Source organism: Panthera tigris, chromosome A2, assembly GCF_018350195.1.
Source record: "Panthera tigris isolate Pti1 chromosome A2, P.tigris_Pti1_mat1.1, whole genome shotgun sequence".
Taxonomy (NCBI): Eukaryota; Metazoa; Chordata; class Mammalia; order Carnivora; family Felidae; genus Panthera; species Panthera tigris.
The window spans coordinates 16,449,829-16,472,010 of record NC_056661.1 but is presented as its reverse complement, the minus strand read 5'-3'; the positions used below and the strand labels follow the sequence as shown (position 1 = coordinate 16,472,010).

At 50.2% G+C, this 22,182-nt stretch overlaps 2 protein-coding genes across 5 annotated transcripts in view; one reads left to right on the top strand and one right to left on the bottom strand.

Moving 5' to 3' along the window:
- Positions 1 to 2,634, bottom strand: part of NBEAL2 (neurobeachin like 2) — a 29,662-nt gene extending 27,028 nt beyond the window's left edge. For 2 of the 4 annotated variants that reach the window (XM_042978784.1, XM_042978787.1), the window contains exon 1: positions 2,443 to 2,633. In XM_042978784.1, coding sequence (XP_042834718.1) covers positions 2,443 to 2,493 — 51 coding nt within the window. In that variant the 5' untranslated portion in view covers positions 2,494 to 2,633. Of the gene's footprint in view, positions 1 to 2,442 lie in introns of all 4 variants that reach the window. The other 2 variants (XM_042978790.1, XM_042978788.1) reach the window with 2 other exon arrangements.
- Positions 2,635 to 5,137: 2,503 nt separating this feature from the next.
- Positions 5,138 to 22,182, top strand: part of CCDC12 (coiled-coil domain containing 12) — a 53,620-nt gene continuing 36,575 nt past the window's right edge. Inside the window, exon 1 of the mRNA XM_007088429.3 lies at positions 5,138 to 5,289. Within this exon, the coding sequence (XP_007088491.1) occupies positions 5,194 to 5,289 (96 nt within the window). The 5' untranslated portion in view covers positions 5,138 to 5,193. The remainder of the gene's footprint in view (positions 5,290 to 22,182) is intronic.

Sequence of the window (22,182 nt, the reverse complement as noted above, 5' to 3'; positions counted from 1 at the left end):
GTGCAGACCCACCTAAGGCTTCCTGCCCACAGAACTAGACCTTTCCCAGGACGGAGACTGGGTCAGAACTCTGCCGGACTCTGCCCCAAATGTGTCCGATGACCTTGGTATGACCCTGCCTTGGTTTCCCTACCAGGGCCCCGAGGGGCTCAGATTGAGTGATGTTGTCCAAGGGCTACTCCTCCCTCAGCAATGCTCCTTCCCCAGTTGTGGCCCCTAGAGGGAGAGGGGTGGGCGGGTCTGAACCTGGGGTCTGTGAGGAGAAAGGAAGGGCAGAAAGGGGGGGGTGCTCCCCTGGGCGGGCCTAGACCCACAACTGGGAAAACAGGTTTGCCAGCTGATGTCAGCTCTCTGCTGAGGGGAGGGGCACGGTTGTTGGGAGAACCTTCTGACTGGGTGGCTGGCCAACTGAGGGGTCTCTTAACACCCTCTATCAGTCTTACCTTATCTTACCCCTCCCCCAAGCACACACACACACACACACACACACACACACAATAGGTCCCTAGCAGGGCTCAAAGTAGCACAGCCACCACTCCCTGGGAGCCCAGCATGGAGGGGTGGGGACCTGTTCCGAGAGCAGGAGCAGGACCATGTGGGCAGGAAGGCAGCACTGGGAGGTTGGCCGAAGCTTCCGGTTCATACTCACATCCTGGATTTGTTTGCTCGGCCCTAGGCCACCCCCTGACTGCCCAGGCTTCTGGGGCTACAACCAGCCAGCCTGTGCCCGAGACCTGCCCTGATGAAGTGAGGAGCTGGAAGGGAGAGGGGACTCAGCACAGATGAGTGCTAACCTCCCCCCCCCCCCCGCCCCGAGGGAATAGGGGGGCTGACCATTTGCAGAACTCAACTAGAAGGGTAGGCACCACACTATGCCGGAGGTACAGTCCTGGGAGACAGTACCAAGGCAACCTGAAGACCCACCATTAACGTCCCTCAGACTCATTATCTGGTTCAAGCCCCCCCCGCCGCCCCCGCCTTCGTCTGGTCACAGGGGAAGAAACTGAGGACCAAGAACTTGCCCACAGCCACTCGGGCAATCAGACGCATGGGGGCCAGGGGCAGATTTCCTTCTGAATCTTTTCCCTTCCCAAAGACCAACGCTTGGAGATGTCAACAGAGAGGCCTGGATAAGGGAACCCAAGGAAGCAGGAACTTTCTCTGGCGCAGACAAGCCATACTGGCTACTTCTCTGCGGAGTCTAAGCTACCCTGAGATCAAGGGTGTGCCAAATTTACAGATAGAGACTCAGAGGTGTAAAGAGCTTGCCCTGGGTCACACACGCTGCCTCCTGCCAGGGGCCTGGACCTCTCACCACCTAAGGGGACTCAATAAACTGTGGCACTTATGGCCTGTATTCTAGGTCCCCAGGGCCCCCCAGATCCAGCCTGCAGTCCTAGGAGACAGTCAGCCAGCCTCTTCACAGAGGGCCAGCTGATCTGGTCATGAACTTCCCCCTAGTGACGAGATCAGGGGCACACAATAGCCCATTGTGCCCAGGGCACACCTGAGCCAGCAGCATGATGCCAGGCAGGTGTAGGGAGGGAGGCTGATGCTAGGTGAAGAGGAGGGGGGCATTACCCTGGAATCCCTCCCTGCTGTGAAAGCAGAAGGAAAGTGGGAGCCTATGTGTGTGAGACACAGAGTTTGGGGGACACCAGATTTTCAGCTCTGACAGGACACCTGGGTCAGAGTCACTCCCTTCACCTTCAGAGGCCACTTGAGGTAGTCTCTGAGACAGGACAGGGAACTCAGGAGGGGAGGGCCTCCCTCCATCCCTTTCAAACATCCCTCCTAGCTCACCTCCCCTACCCCCTCCTTCTGCATCCAAGGCAAATCTTTCCTTCTGGCTGGACCCCCAGGAGGTAGGGGCCTCCTGGGTCAGGGTCAGGGAGGAGCTCATCACTGCTGGTGCCCTGGTGGGGAGCAGTCTGAGTTGACTCGAATCAGATCAAAGCAGGACCCTACCTTTCCACCTCGCCTGCAGGCACCCAGAGTCCACTCCGACCCATTGACCACGACCACCCAATGGGGCCTCGCCCACAGGAGGGGCAAGCCCAAATGCAAACTAAGGCTTCCTGCCTCTCCCAACCCTCCCAGTCTCTCGTTTATTTTCCGGGCCTCAGTTTCACCATCTGTGAAAGGGGGGAAGTGTCCAGCCGCCTGTATCCGGGTCCCTCTCCTCATCAGGCACGACCGAGGCCGCGCGGTACCCAACCCCGAGGCTCTGTTGAGGTGCACGCCCGCGAGGGTCACCCCCCAGGTATAAGTGCCGGAGGCACCGGCGGGCCGGGGGCGGCGCACACGTGTGTGCGGAGCCCAAGTCTGCCCGGCGCGCGCTCATCTACACGGCCCCAGGGACGCGGGACGCGGGGCGCAGGTGCAGCAGGAGCGGGGCGCGCGGAGCTGGGGGCACAGCGGGACGGCGTGGGGCGGGCTCACCTGAGCATAGTAGAGCAGCCACAGCTCGTACAGCCGCTCCGAGGCGGCCATGGCCCGGCCCGGCTCCGGCCCTGCTGCGCGCCACCTGCCGCCGCCGCCTCCTCCGCGCCGCCCGCCGGTTGCCCTCGGCCAGGCCCATGGGCGGAGGGCGTCCCTCCGGGGCGGAGCGGCGCGGTACTACTCGGGGAAGTAGTACTGGCCCCCGCCGCGCCGAGCCACCTAAGTCTGCACGCTCCTCCTCCTCGCGGCCGGCCGCCGCCCGGCTTCCTGCACTTAGCTGCCGCTACCGCCGCCCCGCCTCTCCCGGGACCGTGCAAAGGGCGGGGAGCCCGAAGGGAGGAGGAGCTTGAGGTCAGGGCGGCCCCGGAGGGCGCCCCGCAGCCCAGCTCGCCGTCGCAGCCGCAGCCATCCCCTAACAGTGCCTTGAAAAGGGCCAATCTGAGTCTCCCTGACGAGGGCTGGGGTCAGGTTTTCCAGACTCGCCCTTAGTCTAGATCCACCCCCGGAGCAGCCCGCTTAGCTGGAATTGCCACCTTTTGTGCAAGGAACAGGGTCTGGCGGGGGGGGGGGGGGGGGGAGGGGGACGGTACTGCGGGATGCGTTCAGATGGCCAGATTCCGTCAACAAATAATGGTAACAACAGCCACGATGACACTTGTGGAGTTTACCACGTGCCTGGTGCTGTTCTAAGCACTTTCACGGGGGAGACCAAATATGCAATGTTTTTGCTTCTACTGTTTGTGGAGCAGGATGGGGGAAATCAGAGCGCAAGCAGCAGGGCATTCCCAAAATACCTCCGGAGAAGCAGTGCCCTCCACCTGTCAGGCAGATCCCTGGAAGATTTAGGCAGTCCTCACGGATCCCCTCTTCAAAGGATCCTCCTAGATATTCCAGTGGAGGCATCCTCCACTCCAGGGCTCAGTACTTGGCGTCACATCTTTTGTTTTCTTTCATCTCAAGAGGTTAAAGACAGGAGGATGTCTCATGCCTCTGTTTTACAGATGGAGAAATTGAGGCCCAGATAAGCCAAATGAGAATCACTTGGGTAGCCAGGGACAGCGTGGACAGGGATGAAGGCCTGACTGACTCTTTGCTGGGCCATTGCCACCATCACCACTGGACCCCTCTCTCCTCCCCAAACCAGCCTGCTCTGGAGGTGAGGGGTCCCCGGGTGTTGGGCAGGGGTCAGGCCCTGTGTTGGAGTTGGGAAGTTTGTGAGGCTCAGAAAGGTACTATCAGCTAGAGGAACTCTAGGAGTCTGGAGTCCCCTAGACCTTGAGTGGCCAAGAGAAGACAGACTGTCTCCATTCCCATCCTTTTCTGTCCTCCTGGCTTCTTAGGCAGCCCTTCCACTCTGGCTTTTTTTCCTGCTCTGTCCATCCTACCTCTGAGCTGACATTTCCTGAGCACTCACTACCTGTGAATGAGGTTCTGTCAAGTCACCCCTCCTGATGCAGGGGAACAGGGCACCAAAAGGCTAGTGAGGTCAAGGGTTGTTTTGGAGGGACTGAACAGAGGTCTTGTAGCACAGGAGCCTTTGAGGGGAACTGGGAGGAGTGGGCATTCACCTGCTACCAGCCTGGGAAGGGAGGCCCCAAGCAGGAAACAGCTTTGCTGAGACAAGTCGTGGTATGTGTTGGCGGGGTGGGGGGTGGGGGTGGGGGCATGGCCTCTGTGTGGCTTTCGGGACCTTTTACATCCTATCAGAAGATCTTGACTTCAGAGGTACCTGTGTGGCTCAGTCGGTTAAGTGCCTAACTTTGGCTCAGGTCATGATCTTACAGTTCATGGGTTTGAGCCCTGCATCAGGCTCTGTGCTGGCAGCTCAGAGGCTGAAGCCTGCTTTGGATTCTGTGTCTCCCTCTCTCTCAGCCCCGGCCCTGCTTGTCCTCAGATTCTCCCTCAAAAATGAATAAACGTTAAAAAAAAAAAAAAAAAGGGTCTTGACTTCAGCCTAAGTGGTCTCCTGGTTGTCAGGGCATTCTGGTTAATGCAGGAAAGACCCTGGCGGCTCCTGCTGGGGAGCAGTGCACCGCTTGGCCACTTGTTGTAGTCAAGGCCAAACCAACTCTCAGCTTAGTTCTCAGGAACTAAGCTCAGGAGGTTCCTGGGGCCCACTGGGCCAGGTCGGGTAGTCTGACCCTGAGTACTTTGCTGCTTCAGGGTGCTTGGAGGTGGGAGGGGATCATCCTTGAGGCCGAGGAAATGGCCACTGCGCAGGAGCTGAGAGTCCTGAGAGAAGACACAGAAGCGCATGAACAAGTGCATCAGGAGCCACTTGATAGCAGCAGAGGAAGGAAGAGGCAGATCTCTTATTAAACTAGGATGGGAGTGGAGAGTCAGGGAAGACTTCTTTGAAGGTATTCGGGCCTTGAAGAACCAGGACAAGTGGATACGGAGGGTCAGCACATTCCAAGTGGCCGATACGGAGCGCGCTGGGGTTTGCGCATGCTTAGGCAAAAGCCAAGCGATCGACGCGCTCTATCCTCCTTCACTCAGGTCTGATTCCACTTGCTACTTTCTCACTGATTGGCATTGGACGAATCGAGCCTTAAAACCTTTCTCTTTGCCGTGCCCTCCCCCAACAGGCGAAGCAAGTCGCGGGGAAAGATAGGGCGGGCCCTCCTATAGCAACTCGGTATTGATTGGTTTTCAAGACTTCCTGTTCTCCCATTCCCGTCCCTGGATTGGCCACCAGAGGTTCATCTACTCCCTGGGCCTGCGCATTGCGGGACGAGGCGGGCGGGTAACATGGCCGCTACTGCGGCTGGTGTGGGCCGGCTAGAGGAAGAGGCGTTGCGGCGAAAGGAACGGCTGAAAGCCCTACGGGAAAAAACCGGGCGCAAGGTGAGGAATGCGGAGTGAGGGCCGTGGATGAGGTAGTCAGCGTTGGGATCCAGAACAGGGACGAGAGACAGGAGAGGAAGAAAAGGCAGCTGCTAAAGACGCGCATGCGCGCCCGTGTGGAGCATGCGCGAGGAGTAGTAGCCCGCCTACCAAGTCTGTGCTAGCTGCCTGGGACCCTTGGCGCTGGTGCTGTGGTCGCGCATGCGCGGGGGTGGGGCGGGCAGTGGTAAGCGCGCTATGGTCTTCAGTACTGTCTGGTGTTTGCCGCGTGGGTCTCCTGGGCAACTTCTAAGTTGGAGATGCTCGTTGGATTAGGTGTGATTTTTTTTTTCGCGTATGAGCGCCCTGAATCATCCGTTTCCCCACGACCCAGCCGGCCTTCCATCTCTGGTGAAATTCACTGAATTTGCAGACGCCTGCCCACCAGTGCGCCTTGGGCACGGCAGTACGAGACTGCTGTGGGCGTTGAGCTGGAGTCGTTGAGTACAAAGTCTAAAAAGAAAACCCCAATTTCTTGGTCATGGTGCACCTCAGGGAAAGGGGAGAACACTTCCCAGGCTACTTCTCTGGGGATGGATCTCCTAGTCCTATTAGTGGCCAAACTTGGAATCCTCTTCTTTGCTTTTGTTTGACACCAAAATAGTCCGATTACATTTCCACTTTCTTAATCAGGAGGAAGGAGAACTCTGGAGTTCATTACCTGTGCGAAGTTCATAACCCTGTCCCTGTCACTTGGGGTCGTGGGACTTGGGACAAATGGCTTCATCTCCTTGATCCTGTTTCTTTTTAATTTTTTTTAAGTTTGTTTATTTTTGAGAGAGAGTGAGAGGGGGAGGGGCAGAGAGAGAATCTCAGGCTCCACACTATCAGCGTGGAGCTGGATGTGGGGCTCTAACTCACAAAACCATGAGATTGTGACCTGAACTGAAACAAAGAGTTGGATGCTTAACTGTCTGAGCCACCCAGGAGCCGCTTCTTGAGCCCGTTTCTTCATGTCTGCAGTGGAGGATAACAACCCCTCTATATTCTTGCTGGGTTATTTTGAGATCTGACAGGATCATCTGTATGAAAGAGCACTAGAGACCACAGAGCGGGGAGGTTGTCAGTTCTGCTCTCCTTGGATGAGCAAAAACTCCTCTCTCAATTCTACAAAGTACAAAGGATGGTAAATATCTAGACCTTCGAGGGATGGGGGAAAACAGGGACTCAACTTTCCAACTTTAAAGAATCAGACTGGCCAATCTGGCCCCTGTTTCCTTTCTACAGGGCGGTCTGGTATCCTGAGGGAAAGTACAAGGGGAAGTAATAGAGAGTGAAAACTAGCCAGATTGGCTTCTGCTTTTGTTGGCAACTTGTCGGCCGTGTCAGATCGCTGTGCTCAAAAACTGCCTGACCTAGGGAAGCTCAAGCCTCAGCCTCTCAGTGGGTAGCCAACCTGTGCTGTTGGGTTGTATTTAGGGCCCAGATTATTGGGGCTGGACTTGAGGTCAGAATACAAAGGACAACGTAGCATCTTCAGGGCCCATTGCCATGGGAAAGGTGCCCAGGAGCACTGGCTTTTAAAGAAGGATTCTCCGGGTGCCTGGGTGGCTCAGTCAACCGACTCTTGGTTTTGGCTCACATCTTGATCTCACCATTTTTGGGATCAAGCCCCATGTTGGGCTCTGTGCTGACAGCACAGGGCCTGCTTGGGATTCTCTCTCTGTCCCTGATCCTCCCCAGCTCATGGTCTAAATAAATAAATAAATAAACTTAAAAAAAAAAAAGTGGAATTCTCTCAATGGGCTGAAAATATGTCCTGATTGCTATTTTTTCCCCAAAGTTTTTTATTGTGGTAGAATACACATAAAATTTACTATTTGAAATATGCTCATAACGGTATGTAACTCTACCATGATGTCCAGACCTTTTTAAACATCCCAGATATAAACTCTGTACCCATTAAACAATAACTTCCCATTCCCTTCTCACCCCAGCTGCTGACAACCACCATTCTGTGAATTTGACTACTTCAGGTATCTTACATAAGTAGAATCATATACTATTTGACTTTTTATGACTAGCTTATTTCACTCAGCGTAATGTTTTTAAGGTTTATCCGTGTTGTAGCATGTGTGAAATTTCATTCCTATCTAAACCTCAGTATTACTTTGTACACATACCACATTTTGTTTATCCATTCATTTGGGGTTGCTTCTAACTTTTGGCCATTGTGGGCAATGAGTGTACAAATAATCTGTTTGTGCTTCTGTTTTTTCAGTTCTTTTGGGTATGTACCCAGAATTGGAAATTTTGGATTATGTTTTAAGGAACTGCCTGCCATATTTTCCATAGCAGCCACTCAGTTTACATTTCCAGCAGCACATGGATTTCAATTTTTCCACATCCTCATCAACACTTGTTATGTTCTGTTTTGTTGATTGTAGCCATCCTAATGGGCGTGAAATGGTATCACATTGTAGTTTTGATTTGCATTTCTGTAATGATGAGTGATGTTGGGCATCTTCTCATGTGACTGTGGCCATTTCTTTATCTTTTTTGGAGAATGTCTATTCAGGTTCTTTGCCCATTTTTTAATTGGTTTTTGTGGTTGAATTGTACAAGTTCTTAGTATATTCTGCATATTAACCCTTTATCAGATCTGGGATTCACAAATATTTTCTCCCATTTCCAAAATTGTCTTTTCACTTTCCCAGTAGTGTCCTTTGATGCACAGAGTTTTTGATTTTGATAAAGTCCAATTTTCTTTTGTTGATCCTGCTTTTCATACCAAACGAACCATTGTCAAATCCAAAATCCTAAAGCTTTCCCCCCATTATTTTCTTTTAAGAGTTTTATAGTAGGAGCTCTTACATTTAGGTCTTTGATCCATTCCAAGTTAATTTTTATGTATAGTATTATGCAGTGTCTAATAACGGTCTTTTGCACGTGAATATCCAGCTTTCTCAGTATCATTTGTTGAAAAGACTGTCCTTTCCCTGTTGAGTGGCCTTGGCACCCTTGTTGAATAACCTTATTTAGGGTCTCTCTGTTCTATTTTATTGGTTTATACGTCTGTCATTTTGCCAGTACCACACTGTTTTGATTACTATAGCTTGTAGTAAGTTTTGAAATCAGGAAGTGTGTGTCCTCTGACTTAGTTCTCTTCCAGGATTGTTTTGGCTTTTGGGATCCCTTGAGATTCCGTGTGAATTTTAGAATGGATTTTTTCAGTTTGTGCAAAAAACACCGTTGAGATTTTGATAGGGATTGCACTGAATCTGTCGATGATTTTGGGAAGCGTTGCCATCCTAGCGATACTAAGTCTTCCAATCCATGAGCATGGGATGTCTTTCCATTTTAAGTCTTTAATTTTTTTCAGCAGTGTCCTTGTGTCCTTTAGTGTTCATTGTACAAGTCTTTAGCTCTTTGGTTAAATTTATTCCTAAGTATTTTATTCTTTTTGGTGCTATTATAAATGGGATTGTTTTCTTAATTTCCTGTTCAGATTGTACATTGCCAGTGTATGTAGAAATGCAACTGACATTTGTCTGTTGATTTACAAAATCAACATCCTGGAACTTTGCTGAATTTGTTTGCTATTTTAACAGCTCTTTTTTCGTGGACTCTAGACTTTTCTGCATATAAAAATCTATCGTATGTGAACAGAGACGGTTTTGCTTCTATTCCAGTTTGGATGGCTTTTATTTCTATTTCTTGCCTGATTGCCCTGGCTAGAACTTTAAGTGTTATGTTGGCTAGAAGTTGTGAAAGCAGTCATCCTTATTTTGTTCCTTATCAAAGGGGAAAATCTTTCAGTCTTTTAACGTCAAGTGTGACATTCACTGTGGGTTTTTCAAATATGGCCTTTATCATGTTGAGGAAGTTTCCTTCTGTTCCTAGTTTGTTGGGTGTTTTTATCATGAAGGAGAGTTGAATTTTGTCAAATGCTTTTCTTTATCAGTTGAGATGATCATGCAGTTTTTTTCCTTCATTCTTATTATTGTATTGCATTAATTGGTTTTTGTATGTTGAACCATTTTTGCATCGCAGGAGTAAGTAAATTCCCCTTGGTCCTTCATCATTGCTGGATTCAGTTTGCTGTATTTTGTTGAGGATTTTTGCATCAGTGTTCATGAGGGATATGAGTTTGTAGTTTTTCTTGTAGTGTTTTTGGCTTTGGAATTAGGGTAATGCTGAACTCCTAGAATGAGTTAGGAAGTATTCCCTCCTCTTCAATTTTCTGGAAGAGTTTGAAAAAGGATTGGTGTTATTTCTTTAAATGTTTGGTAGAATTCACCAGTAAAGCAATCTGGCTCAGGGCTTTTCTTTGTTGGGAAGTTTTTGATTACTTATTCAGTTTCCTTATTAGATACATATAGATGTATTCAGATTTTTTTCTATGTATAGATATATAGATGTTTTCCAATTTTTAAATTTTTTCATGAGTCAGTTTAGGTACATTGTGTATCTCTAGGAATTTGTCCATTTCATCTAGATTATCCAATTTGTTAGTGTACGGATTGCTACTTCAGTTGGGTTTAATCTTCACAGTTCTGGCCTCAGAAAGTTCTTAGCGGTGAACTCATTTCTAAAAAATGTGCAGTCGGAAATCACATGGCTTCTATCTTGGAATTGAGAGTTCACTGGCTTTTGGAGTTTCCTTCCATTCTTTTTAAGGAAGAGTTATTGTGAGGCTACATTCTTGACTCCATTGGGAAGCCTTTTCCTTTCCTGGTGCATCTTTCCTATCCAGGAGCTCCTGATTTTTCTACCCTCTCTAGTCCTTTTCTTGCAAAGGGGGAGTTAGAATATTTTGTTGACTCTTTAGTTTGCGGGCTGTGGTGTCAATGGTGGATCAGTGCCAGGTGATGAGATGTGGTTTGGCTTGGTTCAGAATGGGCTATTGGAGCTTGTAATCCATTCCTTCAACAGACGTGCACCGAGTGCCTACTGCGCACCAGTAATTTAGACCCTGGAGGTACAGCAGTGAACAAAGCGGATAGAAGTCTTTGCCCCAAGAAGCTTGTGTTTAGCTGGAGAGACAGATGGTCAGGCAACATGTAGTGTTGGACAGAGAAGGTGCTACGGAGAAAAGGAAAGAAGGGAGATGGAGAGTACATAGTGTGCCTGTTTTTCTCTGTAGCTCCTAATGGTTTAATTTCCTTTACTAAAGACAGCAGTGTTTTCAACTTTAACATGGTAACGGTGCCTGTTGCCTGCTTTATCTTATCTAGGTCTGGATGACCACCCTGAGAAGAAAGGAAGAGGGTTAATTTATAGGTGGAAGCACCGAGGCTGATAAATGTGAGGTAGTTTGCCAAGGTCACGTAGCTAGGAGGTATCCCAAGTGACTGTTAAGGTTAGGAGAGGCCACAAGAACATGTGGTGACTCTTTTTATGCACTGACTTGGACTGGTTGCCCAGATGCAAGGTAGGGGTGGCTTGAAAAACTTCATTGTATACTTCCTGATACCTTTTGGTTTTGTGAGTTACATGCTTAAAACAAAAACAAAAAACCACAACACTGGAAAAAGAGCACAACACTGGAAAAAGGTCCCAAGTCCAGGCTGCCCTTATACACAGGTCTTAATCCCCTCTGGATCCTGATTTCTGGCCCTCCTTTCCGCTGGTGAGGATGGGTATAGCCTTATTCGCCACAGTTCTCTCTCTCTCTCTTAATGGTAAAATACATATAACCTAAAACTTGCCATTTAAACATTTTTCAGTGATATTAGTATATTCACAGTGTTGTACCACCACCACCACTGATTCCAAAACTTTTTTTTATCACACCAAACAGAAATGTGACACCCATAGAACAGTAGTAACTCTTCCCCCTTCCCCTCTCCTAAGCCCCTTGCAACCTCAAAGCTGATGAATTTGCCCCGTCTAAGTACCTCATACAAGTGGAACCTTTGTCCTTTTGTGTTTGGCTTGTTTCTCTTAGCACAAGCATGAGTTTTCAAGGTTCTTCCATGTTCTAGCATGTAAGAGAATTCCATTCCTTTTTAAGGCTGCATAATATTCCACTGTGTGGATGTATCACATGCAATGGATGTTTGTTCATTCGTCTGCTGATGAATGCCTATCGGATTTTGTGACTAATGCCGGCATTGGCGTGTTGGTGGACTTACTGGTTTATAAGTGTTATTGGAGTCCCCATTTTCAGTTCTTTTGGACATACACTTACGGAGTGGAATTGCTGGGTCATATAGTAATTCTATGTTTAACTTTTAGAGGAACCACCGAACTGTTTGCCATGGTGGCTGTACCATTTTCCACTACCACCAGCAGTGCCTGAGGATTCCAATTTCCTTACATCCTGCCGACACTTATTTTCCCTTAAAAAAAAAATTGTAGGGGCGCCCGGTAGCCCGGTTGAGTGTCCCGACTCTTGATTTCAGCTCAAGTCATAATCCCAGGGTCGTGAGATCGAGCCCTGCGTTGGGCTCTGTGCTGAGTGTGGAGCCTGCTTGGGATTCTCTCTCTTTCCTCTGCCCCTCTCCCCCACTTGCATGGGTGTCTCTCTCTAAAATAAAAAAAAAAACAACAAATGATAGTTACCCTAGTAGGTGTGAAGTGGCATCTCATTGTGGTTTTGATTTGCATTTCCCTGATGGTAAGTGCTGTTGAACATTTAATCATGTGCTTATTTCCCATGTGTATATGTTCTTAGGAGAAATATCTCTTCATATCCTTTGCCTATTTTTCAGTTGGGTTGCTTTTCTGTTATCGAGCTGTAGTTGAATTCTTTATATATTCTGGGTATTAAACCGTTATTAAATACGGGATTTCCAGGTATTTTTTCCCCATTCTTTGGGTCGTCTTTTCATTCCCTTGGTAGTGTCCTTTGATGCACAAGTTTTTAAGTTTTATTTATTTATTTTTGTAAGAGTGCTTTTAGTGTCAGATTTAATCTACAGTTTTTTTTTTTTAATGTCTATTTATTTTTGACAGAGAGAGAGAGAGAGAGAGAGACAGAACATGAGCGGGTGAGGGGCAGAGAGAGAGGGAGACACAGAATCCGAAACAGGCTCCAGGCTCCCAGCTGTCAGCACAGAGCCTGATGCGGGGCTTGAACCCACAAACCGTGAGATCATGACCTAAGCCGAAGTCGGATGCTCAGCCGAATGAGCCACCCAGGCGCCCCTAATCTACAGTTCTTAAGTGATATTTCTCTTAGGGTCAATGCCTGATAGAAAGACAGTCAAGGGTCTCCAGTTTGAGTTAATTTTCCAGCCCACAGTCGTTTCTTGTGAGACATCTGAGTGGGGAGTCTGGGAAGGAAGTAAGGCTGTCCTGCTGTGGGCAGACGGGGAGCAGGGGGTCCCCTCCTGCAGAGTGGAAGTGGCTCCCCATTTGTAGCTCAGTTGTCTGAGGTGAAGACGAGAACTGACTTTCTCAGCCTGCCCCTGCTGATGGAGAGTACCTGTCTGCCCCAAGGGAATGGCTCCTTGCTGGTCCCCTACAACTCGGTGGCAGGTCTCTCACTGATACCTGTAGGCACGTGGTTTTGCTGGAGGCATCAAGATTTCCTGCATGGGGTTGATGTCCCTTCATGGTGTTAGCTTCCTCCCCTCCCTGCAGCAGACTATAAACTTGGTTTGGTGACAGTATGGGGGAGAGCCAATCCTGACATTGTGACAAACGGAGACAAGATCAGGGTTGTAAGGTTTCCGCATGTTATTCAGCCGTAGAGTTCAGCTATAGTTGTGCAGCTGGCAGTCTTATAAAGTACTTCCTTGCTAGCCCGCTGATTGGTGGGGGGAGCCAGTCAAGAGGTTCAGAGATGCTAGGGTGCCCACGGTTAAGGAGCATAAGTGACTTCTGGATTCCAGCATGCAAGAACGCCTGCAAGAAGAGGATTCCATGCAAGGGTGCAGGACTGCCTGTGGGTCAGCCAGCCCAGGCTGATAGGTGGGAAGAAAACATAAGCTATTAGACTGTATTGCTGGGGGTCATTTCCTGGGAAAGCCAGGCTGGGTCTGGGGACGCTTCATGAGAAGGCACAGTGGAATTTGGGCCAAGGTGTGGAGGATGGGACTGGGAAGTGAATATTGAGGTAGCTGGAAAGGAGTATTCCAGGGGAGCAGCTCAGAGGGGGGAACAGTTGGGGGGAAGAGTGGGGACAGTCAGGGAGGCTCCAGAGGGTTTGACAGCGAGCATTTGGCTGTGATGGCAGTAGGGCTGTGAGGTCTGAAAGTGCTGTTGGGTGCTTTGGTGGCCAAGTTCTGCAGGAGCCCAGGCTTCTAGCTGGGAGGGCAGCCACCCATATTTCTATATTGTACTTGAGCCTCATTTCTTGGTGCTCATGCAGAAGTTCCAAGCTGGGTGAGTAGGTGAACAGTTCAAAGCTGTGTAGAGGAAACTCTGTGGCATTTCTCTACGGTGCTATCCAGCAGGGCAGTGTGAGGCCGTTTCGTCCTTCTCTCATGTCTTTCTCAGCAGTCAGGTGGAGGCTCCTAAAGGTCATCAACTTGGCACAAACACTTGCCCTTGGCTGTCGGCTTTCCTGAGCATTTACCCTGGATTGGACTGTCTCGTTCCATCCCGTGACAGGGAGTCTCGTGGTGTGGCTGGCCAGCTTCTCCGGCTGCTCATGAGCTCAGGAGCAAGCTTTGGCTGTCAGCTTGCAGCTTCCCCAGTGGTGCCTGTCTCTCACCCGGCTCTATGGACCGGAGCAGTAGGACTTGGTGTGGCCACAGCAGTGTTCTGCACAGAAGCTGTGCTGGCCGGTACCCTAGCCATAGCCACATGTGGCTCTTGGGCCCCTGAAATGTGACCAACAGGATGTTTCATTAAATTTTTTCGCTTTTAGTTAATTAAAAAAAAAATTTTTTTTTTAACATTTATTCAGTTCTAAGAGACAGAGTGCGAGCAGGGGAGGGGCAGAGAGAGAGAAGGAGACACAGAATCTGAAGCAGGCTCCAGACTCCAAGCTGTCAGCGCAAAGCCCGATGCAGGGCTCCAACTCATGAACTGTGAGATCATGACCTGAGCTGAAGTCGGATGACTGAGGCACCCAGGCCCCTCTCGTTTTTAGTTAATTTATATTTAAACAGCCACACTTGACTTAGCGTTGTCTTATTGGACAATGCATCTCTGGAGGACCTGTTCCCTCTCGCCCAACTCGTAAGAGGCCGTGTCTCTGACCGAACTCCTTATTTATTGAGAGCTATGAAGGAGAGGGTAAGTGGAAACCCAGATGACCATGAGATCAGCCTTGGGGAGCCTAGAGTTGCGGCAGAGGGCTTTGAGGTTGTCAGTCTTCATGGCCGCTGTCTGCAGCAGATGCTTATTTCTGTGTGCATTATTCTCTGTGTGTGCATTAACTCTGGTGGAGTTAAATGCTGACATTTCATCGAGGTACAGTTATGAGTTATGTGCTGAAGAGACTGGCAGTCTGGAGAGTAGAACAGCGCCAAGGTGGAGGGGAGCACGTTGATAATGTCGGACTTGGGTGCACCGGGGAGGGTCTTGGCCAATGTGGGCTGAGGGTGGAAGGGGGAGCTGGAGGGAAGGGCTGGCAGTTGTTGGTGGGGGGACATTGAGGGGTCGGGTGGGGTGGGGTAGGGTGGAGTGGGGTAGGGGTGGAGAAGAGCCTAGTGTTCTAGGTGAGGAGTCAGACTTGTCTATGTCCTGCTCATCTGTCAGGAAGTTGCCGCTGGCCTGACCTCATGTGGCCATATCCCCATGCCCACTGCCTCCATGTTGACAGCCTCTTGCAGATCGGCTGTCATAACATTTACGTGGCAGCTTGTGAGGGGATCTCTTGATTTGCTCAATCCGCAAGCAGCCCTTTGAGGTGGGTTTAAAACAGTTTATCCCTGTTCCGTAGACCAGGAAGCCCTGGCCCTGTGTCCCTCTCTGCTTCTCACCCCCCGATGCTTGGGAAGAAGCAGCCCCCAGGATGGGGTCTCCTTCCCATCACACACAGAAACTGCCATCAGGCCGCCTGGTGGACGCTGGGTGGTATAGTGGAGAGCATGGGCTTTGGAGCCAGATGGATTGTTTTGTTTGGTTTGTTTTAAGTTTTTGGAGCCAGATGGATTTTTTTTTAAGTTTGTTTATTTTGAAAGAGAGAGAGAGAGCTCAAGGGAGCAGGGGAGGGTAAGAGAGAGAGGGAGAGAATCCTAAGCAGGCTCTGCACTGTCAGCACAGAACCCGATGCTGGGCTGCAACTCAATGAGCCGTGAGATCATGACCTTGAGCTGAAACCAAGAGTTGGACATTTAACTGAGTGAGCCACCCAGGTGCCCCCAGATGGATCTGATTTAAATCTCAGTTCCACACATCTGTGGGACCCAGAGTGGATCTTTAAAACTCTGAGCCTCCCTGGCCTTGTCTGTAAAACCGAGACATGGCTTCTGACCTCATCAAGTAGCTAGAACAGAGAAAGAGGTCCATCAAGTGGCTAGTTCAAGGTCTTACCCACGAGCCTTTTATAAGTTGGATGTGTGTCCTTTCTCACCCACCCTGTCAAAGTGAGGAAGTCTGGGTGTCACTGCTGGGTGACAGTGGGTAGAGCTGGTGTTTCTAAGGGAAGCGAAGAGGACATCTCGGTGGTCCCCCCGGCTTTCCTCAGCCTAGCTCTCCTTCCTTGAAGTGGAATTCACGTTTAGTGCAAAGTGTTAGATTAACACAAGTAGATTTGCAGAGCCACAGCCAAGATGGTGTGTGTGTTCCCCATTCTTCCTGAGGACCAACCTTCTCTTCCCCAGCTCTGCTCAGACCCTGAGATCTTGGAGCCAGTGACAGGGAGAACCTTGTGGGTGGGAAGTTTGGGACTCTCAACACAGACACCTGTTGATGAGCCAGTGTTGCAACTTTGGATGGAGTCATCCCTTCAGAGGGCCTTAACTTGTCATGTGTGAAATGAAGGTGTCAGATCAGTCTGAGGTTTTCAAACCTACCTGTGCGTCAGGATCACCTGGGGAGACAAGGTGCATTCTTTTCTTTGGCTCCACCCCAAACCTCCTGTTGAGATCTTGGTATGGAGCCTAGAAATCATGCAGTTTTAAAGATCCCCAGATGATTCACTTTTTTTTTTTTTTTTTTTTTCTTCACAAATCTTTGATCACTTCCTTGACATTCTCCCATGACAAAAGGAAGGAGAACACCTCCTTTCCCTGGGGCATTAGTTGCATATCCTCTTGGCAGGAACTCTGCAGTCAGCCATCAAACAGGTATTTATGGAGGACTGGCTGTGTGCCAGGCCTGGGGATCCAGATTGCGCATAAGACTGCTTCTCTTCCTCAAGGGGCTTCTCTAGGAGGGGTGGGAGACAGTATACATGTGAACAGGGAAGATAGTGTCAGGAACCTGTGAGTGGCGGGGCGTGTGTGTGTGTGTGTGTGTGTGTGTGTGTGTGTGTGTGTGTAAGGAGGGGCTGTGTGTAAGACAGGAAGACCCCTCTGAGGGGGAGATTGGAGATGGTGGTGGTTGCAGGGGAGGGATGGGATGCCAGGATCTAGGGAAGAACATTCTAAACTGAGCAGAGAACTAGCTTGGCTTGTTTGAGGGGCAGAAAGAACCCCTGCGTGGCAGGCATCCAGTGAAGGGTTGGGGAGGTAGGGCAGGAACTCGAGTAGAGAGGCCCTGGCAGGCTGGCGCCACAGGGGCTGGGCTCTAGGGGCAGTGGGGAGCCATTGGAGACCTGAGGGCTGGGCCCTGTCCTGACTGTGTGGAGGCAGGAGGCTGCTGCATTGGGCGAGCCGTGAGGGTCACAGGACATCCTGGCAGGTGGGCTGTGCTGGCTGGGGGGATGGCGGCACCTGTACCTGAGGTGAGAGGTACAGGGAGAGTGGTTTTGAAGGGGAATCAGGAGTGTGGTGTGGCTACATCGGGCCTATTAGCCATCTAGGTGGAGAGAGCCTGTCAAGCGGGCATCGGGACTGCAGAGAGATGCCTGTGTGGATAGGATCTGGAGCCCTGGGGCTAGAGGAGGTCCCCTAGGTGCCGGTTTAGCCAGCAGAGACGAGGGCTGGGGGAACAGGCATGTCAGAGGCACTAGCAGAGGAAACTTGGATGGGGGGCAGGGGGGCTGAGAAGCCAGGTGAAGACCAGAATGGGTTTGGACCCGACAAGGTGATGGGCAAGCGATTTTGGTCCGGCTGTGTCCGGGAAGTGCGTGCGGGAGGGGAAGGTGCCAGGGGGGTCCTGGTCACAGCCTCGCCGTGGGTTAGGCCTGTCCTCTGCTTTGAGGCCACGCCAGCCTTCACCTGTGAGACTCCCTGATCTCCCAGGAGAGGCAGCACCAGGCTGAGGCAGTGCTCCTGTGGCCTTGCTCTCTGGGCTGGCCCGCTGTTGTGTGGGCAGCCTTCCCCACCCCCTCCCCTGCAGGTGGGCAGGCCCTGAGGGCTGCTCCCAGGGGAGCTGAATGCTGTGCCGGAGTCAGCCCCCTGCACCGGGGGTTGTTGGAACAATTGCTTTTTGCCACCGTGCTCTGCCAACCCTGAGATCAATGGAGAGATAAATCTCTTCATGTTCCCGAGCTTTGTGAGTCTTTGGCCAGAAGTCGCCATGGTAACCCCTGCCTCCCGGGATGAAGATGAAGTGAGATGGTGTGTGCGCATGTGTCCTTTCTGCTACACTCGTATTTTACCCCTAGTGAGGACCCCTTTATTTTACAGATGTGACAGCAGAGACTGAGACAGGGCCCACACCCTGATCCTCTGACCTTGGTCACCTCTCTGGGGAGCCCACCGCCTCCTGGCTGAGTCCCGTGGTGCTCTGCCCGTGGCGTGGAACTGGTGCCTGCTTCCCCTGGGAGCCAAGCAGGGAGGGCCCTGCAGTGGCTGCCTCAAAGCGGAGGAGACCTTCCCGCAAACTGGTCTCATATTCTGGAGAGACACTACTGGCCTGGGCTAGGGGTGAGCCTCTAAGTGTCCCTCAGAGGGCAGGGCTTCTCGAGGTAGATGCATGCTGTTCTGGATCCTTCGCTGTTTAGCTCACCTGTCACCCGAGGCAGCCTCATGAAGCAGCCCTGGGCAGGAGGCCGTAAGATGAGGTCCCTCTTTCTTGCTACGTGACTGACACGTTGGGGCCTCAGCTTTCCCTTTGAGTGACTCCTGTGGCGTGACGAGATGTAACCAGGTGTTTGCAAGGCGTACAAATGGGGGACAGAGGGTTGAAAAGCAAAGGAATCTTGAAATTCAAGCTGGTTTTTCATTTTTCCATTAGCTTTTTGCAACAAAATTTTTGTGACCTTGGTGGTGAATCCCTCAGTTGTTGTTGCCTGTTTCCTAGAGCCAGGAGGGCAGAAGGGCGTGTGCTTCCCTCCCGGTAGCCGTCCTCTGGGTGTGCTTCGGGGACCTGAGGTACTCCTCTCTTTGGGGACTGACTTCTTACTGTCCTCTCTTTCGATTTTAGTAACGTGTTTTTGTTTATATATGGGCTTAGCTTCTGTTTTTGACAACTCTGTAGTGGCATTAAAAAAAAATTCTCTTTTAATTGAAGTGTACTGTACATAGAGAAAAGGAGACAAATCAGCCCAGTGATTTTTTTTTTTTTTTTTTTTTTTTTTTTTTTTACACCACACGAGCACATTACGTAATCAGTCACTCAGATCAAGAAACATGGCAGCCTCCCAGAATTCCCCTCTTGCTCCCTTCCCTGGGTGCTTGCGCCCCAAGATTAATCGTTTGGGACTTTTAACACCGTTGGTTGGCTTTTCTTTCGAACTTTATACAAAGGGAGTCATAAAGTACATAGTCTTTTGGGGTCTGACTTCTTTCATTCATTGTTGTGTCTGAGCCATCGGGTGTGGTGTCAGTTCATTCTTACTGCTGTACAGTATTCCAGTATTCGAATGTACCCCATGGGATCTGTCCTCTAGGTTTTGAGGCTGGAGCCATAATGGACTGTGCTGTTAGTCCCAGTCTTGTGAATGTCTTGGTGGACTTGTGTACATATGTCTGCTGGGTATGTATATGCCTAGGAGTAGAAGTGCTTGGTCATGGCTAGATACTGCCAGGCAGCTTTCCCAGTGGCTACACCATTTCACACTCCCACCAGCAGTGTCTGAGCATTCCTCTCTGACACTCCCAGCGGCTAGTCTTTTTCATGTGAGCCATGCTGGTGGGGATGTAGTGGTATCCCTTTACGGCTTAAATTCGCAAATACAGTTGAGCATCTTTTCATATGTTTAAGTGAGTGCCTGTTCAAGCCTTTTGCCTTTTCCCCTTTTTTATTGGGTTGCCTGATACTGTTTCCTGTTAATTTCTAGTTCTTCATTCGTGTCCTGAGTAAGTCCTTTGTTCTGTAGATGTATTGCATTTTCTCCTCCTCTAGGCCTTGACTTTTCATGCTTTTTTTTTTAAGTTTATTTATTTATTTTGAGAGAGAAAGAAAGAGAGAGCATGTGCACATGTACAAGTGTGTGAGAGCAAGCACACAAGCGGAGGAGGGACAGAGAGAGTGGCAGAGAGAGAATCCCAAGCAGGCTCCATGCCTAGTGCAGAGCTCAGAGCCTGATGGGGCTCAATCTCAGGACCGTGAGATCACGACCTGAGCCGAAACCAAGAGTTGGATGCCTAACCAACTGAGCCACCAGGTGCCCTGACTTTTCATCCTTTTAATTGATTTCTTTGGTGGACGGAAGACGTTCTTTATTTTTATGTAGTCCAATTCATCAAAAATTTTTTTTCTGAATATGTTCTGTGGACTGCTTAAGGAAATGCAGTAGTTGTATACTCCTAGGTCATGATGATGTTCTCTTATGCTATATTCTAGAAGTTTTATTGTCTTACCTTTCACCTTTAGAGTTAAAAAAAATTTTTTTTTATGTTTATTTATTTTTGAGAGAGAGAGAGACAGAGTGTGAGCCAGGGAGGGGCAGAGAGAGACGGAGACACAGAATCCGAAGCAGGCTCCAGGCTCCGAGCTGTCAGCACAGAGCCCGATGCAGGGCTCGAACCCACGAACCATGAGATCATGACCTGAGCCGAAGTCGGACGCTTAACCGACTGACTGTCCAGGCACCCCTCACCCTTAGATTTCCAGTCCATTTGGAATTTCTTTGTTTTTGCATGGCGTGAGGTAGGAGTCAGGATTTTTTTTCCCCCAGCGTGGATATCAGTGACTCAGCACTATTCGTTATTTGGCATTTGTTTTTTAGAAAGAAGACTATTTTCTTGTGAATGGTTGGCACGCAGCATCCTTGATGATACTGCTAACCTCATGCAACATCTCGATAATAATTGTGGTGATTATAATAGTAGCAGTAGCTAGTAGTAGTGGCTTTTTTTCTTTTTTTGGCATGTTAGTCCAGTTTCTGCCAGCTCCTCAGTAGACGGGTAGCTCCTTGTAGGCGGCGACCACTCCTAAACTTACTTAACATCTCCCAGTGCCGCGCCCCCCCCCCCCCCCCCAAAATGGCACCTTACTGAGTGCTCTGTGTCCCATGACTCTGAGCTCCCTGGGCTTTGTGCATCAAAAGAGGACTGGCTGGACTTGCAGGGTGGGCAGGGACCCGCCAAGCCAGTTCCTCAAGAGCTGCTTGGCGCTGCCATCCATGCCCCGGACCAACTGAGCAGGGGTGTTCTGAAAAGAAATAGGAGTTGCCTCAAACAGTTGCTTCTAGGTCACTTGTTTCAGACTTGGGCTGTGTGCTTTAAATTGGCCACCTGGGTGGCTCAGTCGGCTGAGGGTCCGACTTCGGCTCAGGTCACGATCTCACGGTTCATGGGTTTGAGCCTCGCATCGGGCTCTGTGTTGACAGCTTGCGCACAGCCTGGAGCCTGGTTCAGATTCTGTGTCTCCTTGTCCCTCCGCCCCCCTCATACTCTGTCAAAAGTAAAAAAATGTTAAAAAAAAAAAAAAAGTAAAAAAAGACACAAAACAAAACATTTGGCCCCTGTGGACATTTGGGCCAGGATGTGGCCGATCTGTAGTGCTAAGTATTGTAATTCTGATTTGAAATGCAATTCATGTTCTTGTTTAGGGGGAAGATGTGGCCTGTGTTTCATGTTGGGATAGTGAGGAACACTTCCCCAACCCACACACTTCCCCACATGCCCCCCGAGATTCCCAAGCCACCCCCAGTGCATGTATGCGTACACACATACAGTATACCTGCCCACCCTCCAGTCCCCACACCCCCACTCCCTCTACACCCCCAGCTCCCAGTGCCTCCAGCCCCCACCTACACACAACCCGTACCTCCCCAGACTACACACACACAACTCCCCCATACTCACAAGCCGCCCCCCCTCCCCCCACACACACTGTTCCCTCAACACTCCCCTGCTACGCACACACGCTCAGCAGCTGGGAGGGGCTTGTCATTTCTAAGCAGCTGTAGAGGTTCAGGAGACCCCACTGCAGCGCTTGATGTGGCTTGGATGTGTCTAGCCCTGCTTCCTTCAGGGCCCTTCCCTTAACCCTTGGTGGCCTGGCTTCTCCCCAGTTTTGTTTAGGAGGGAAGCAATGGCTTGTACTCTTGAAAGAATTCCAAGAGGAAAAACGGTCACTGTGGTAACGATGCCCCGTGGGGAGTAAAAATCCACACTCGAGGGCTGTTTTCATTGAGGCTTCTAAAGAGCTGCTCTGTCTGGAGAAAGTGTGAGTGGCTGGAGCAGAAGACATTTGTCCTTTCAAGGACAGCCCCTCCCTCCTGCCTCCACACTGTGTTCTGGGCCTGGTACCACCAGCTTTTTTTTTTAATTTTTTTTTAATGTTTATTTACTTTTGAGAGAGAGAGAAGAGAGAGAGAGAGAGAGAGAGAGAGAGAGAAAGAGAGAGCGCGAGCTCAAGCAGGCAAGGGGTAGAGAGAGGGAGACACAGAATCTCAGTCAGGCTCCAGGCTCTGAGCTGTGAGCACAGAGCCTGATGTGGGGCTCAAACTCATGAACTGTGAGATCATGACCTGAGCTGAAGTCGGACGCTTAACCGACTGAGCCACCCAGGCGC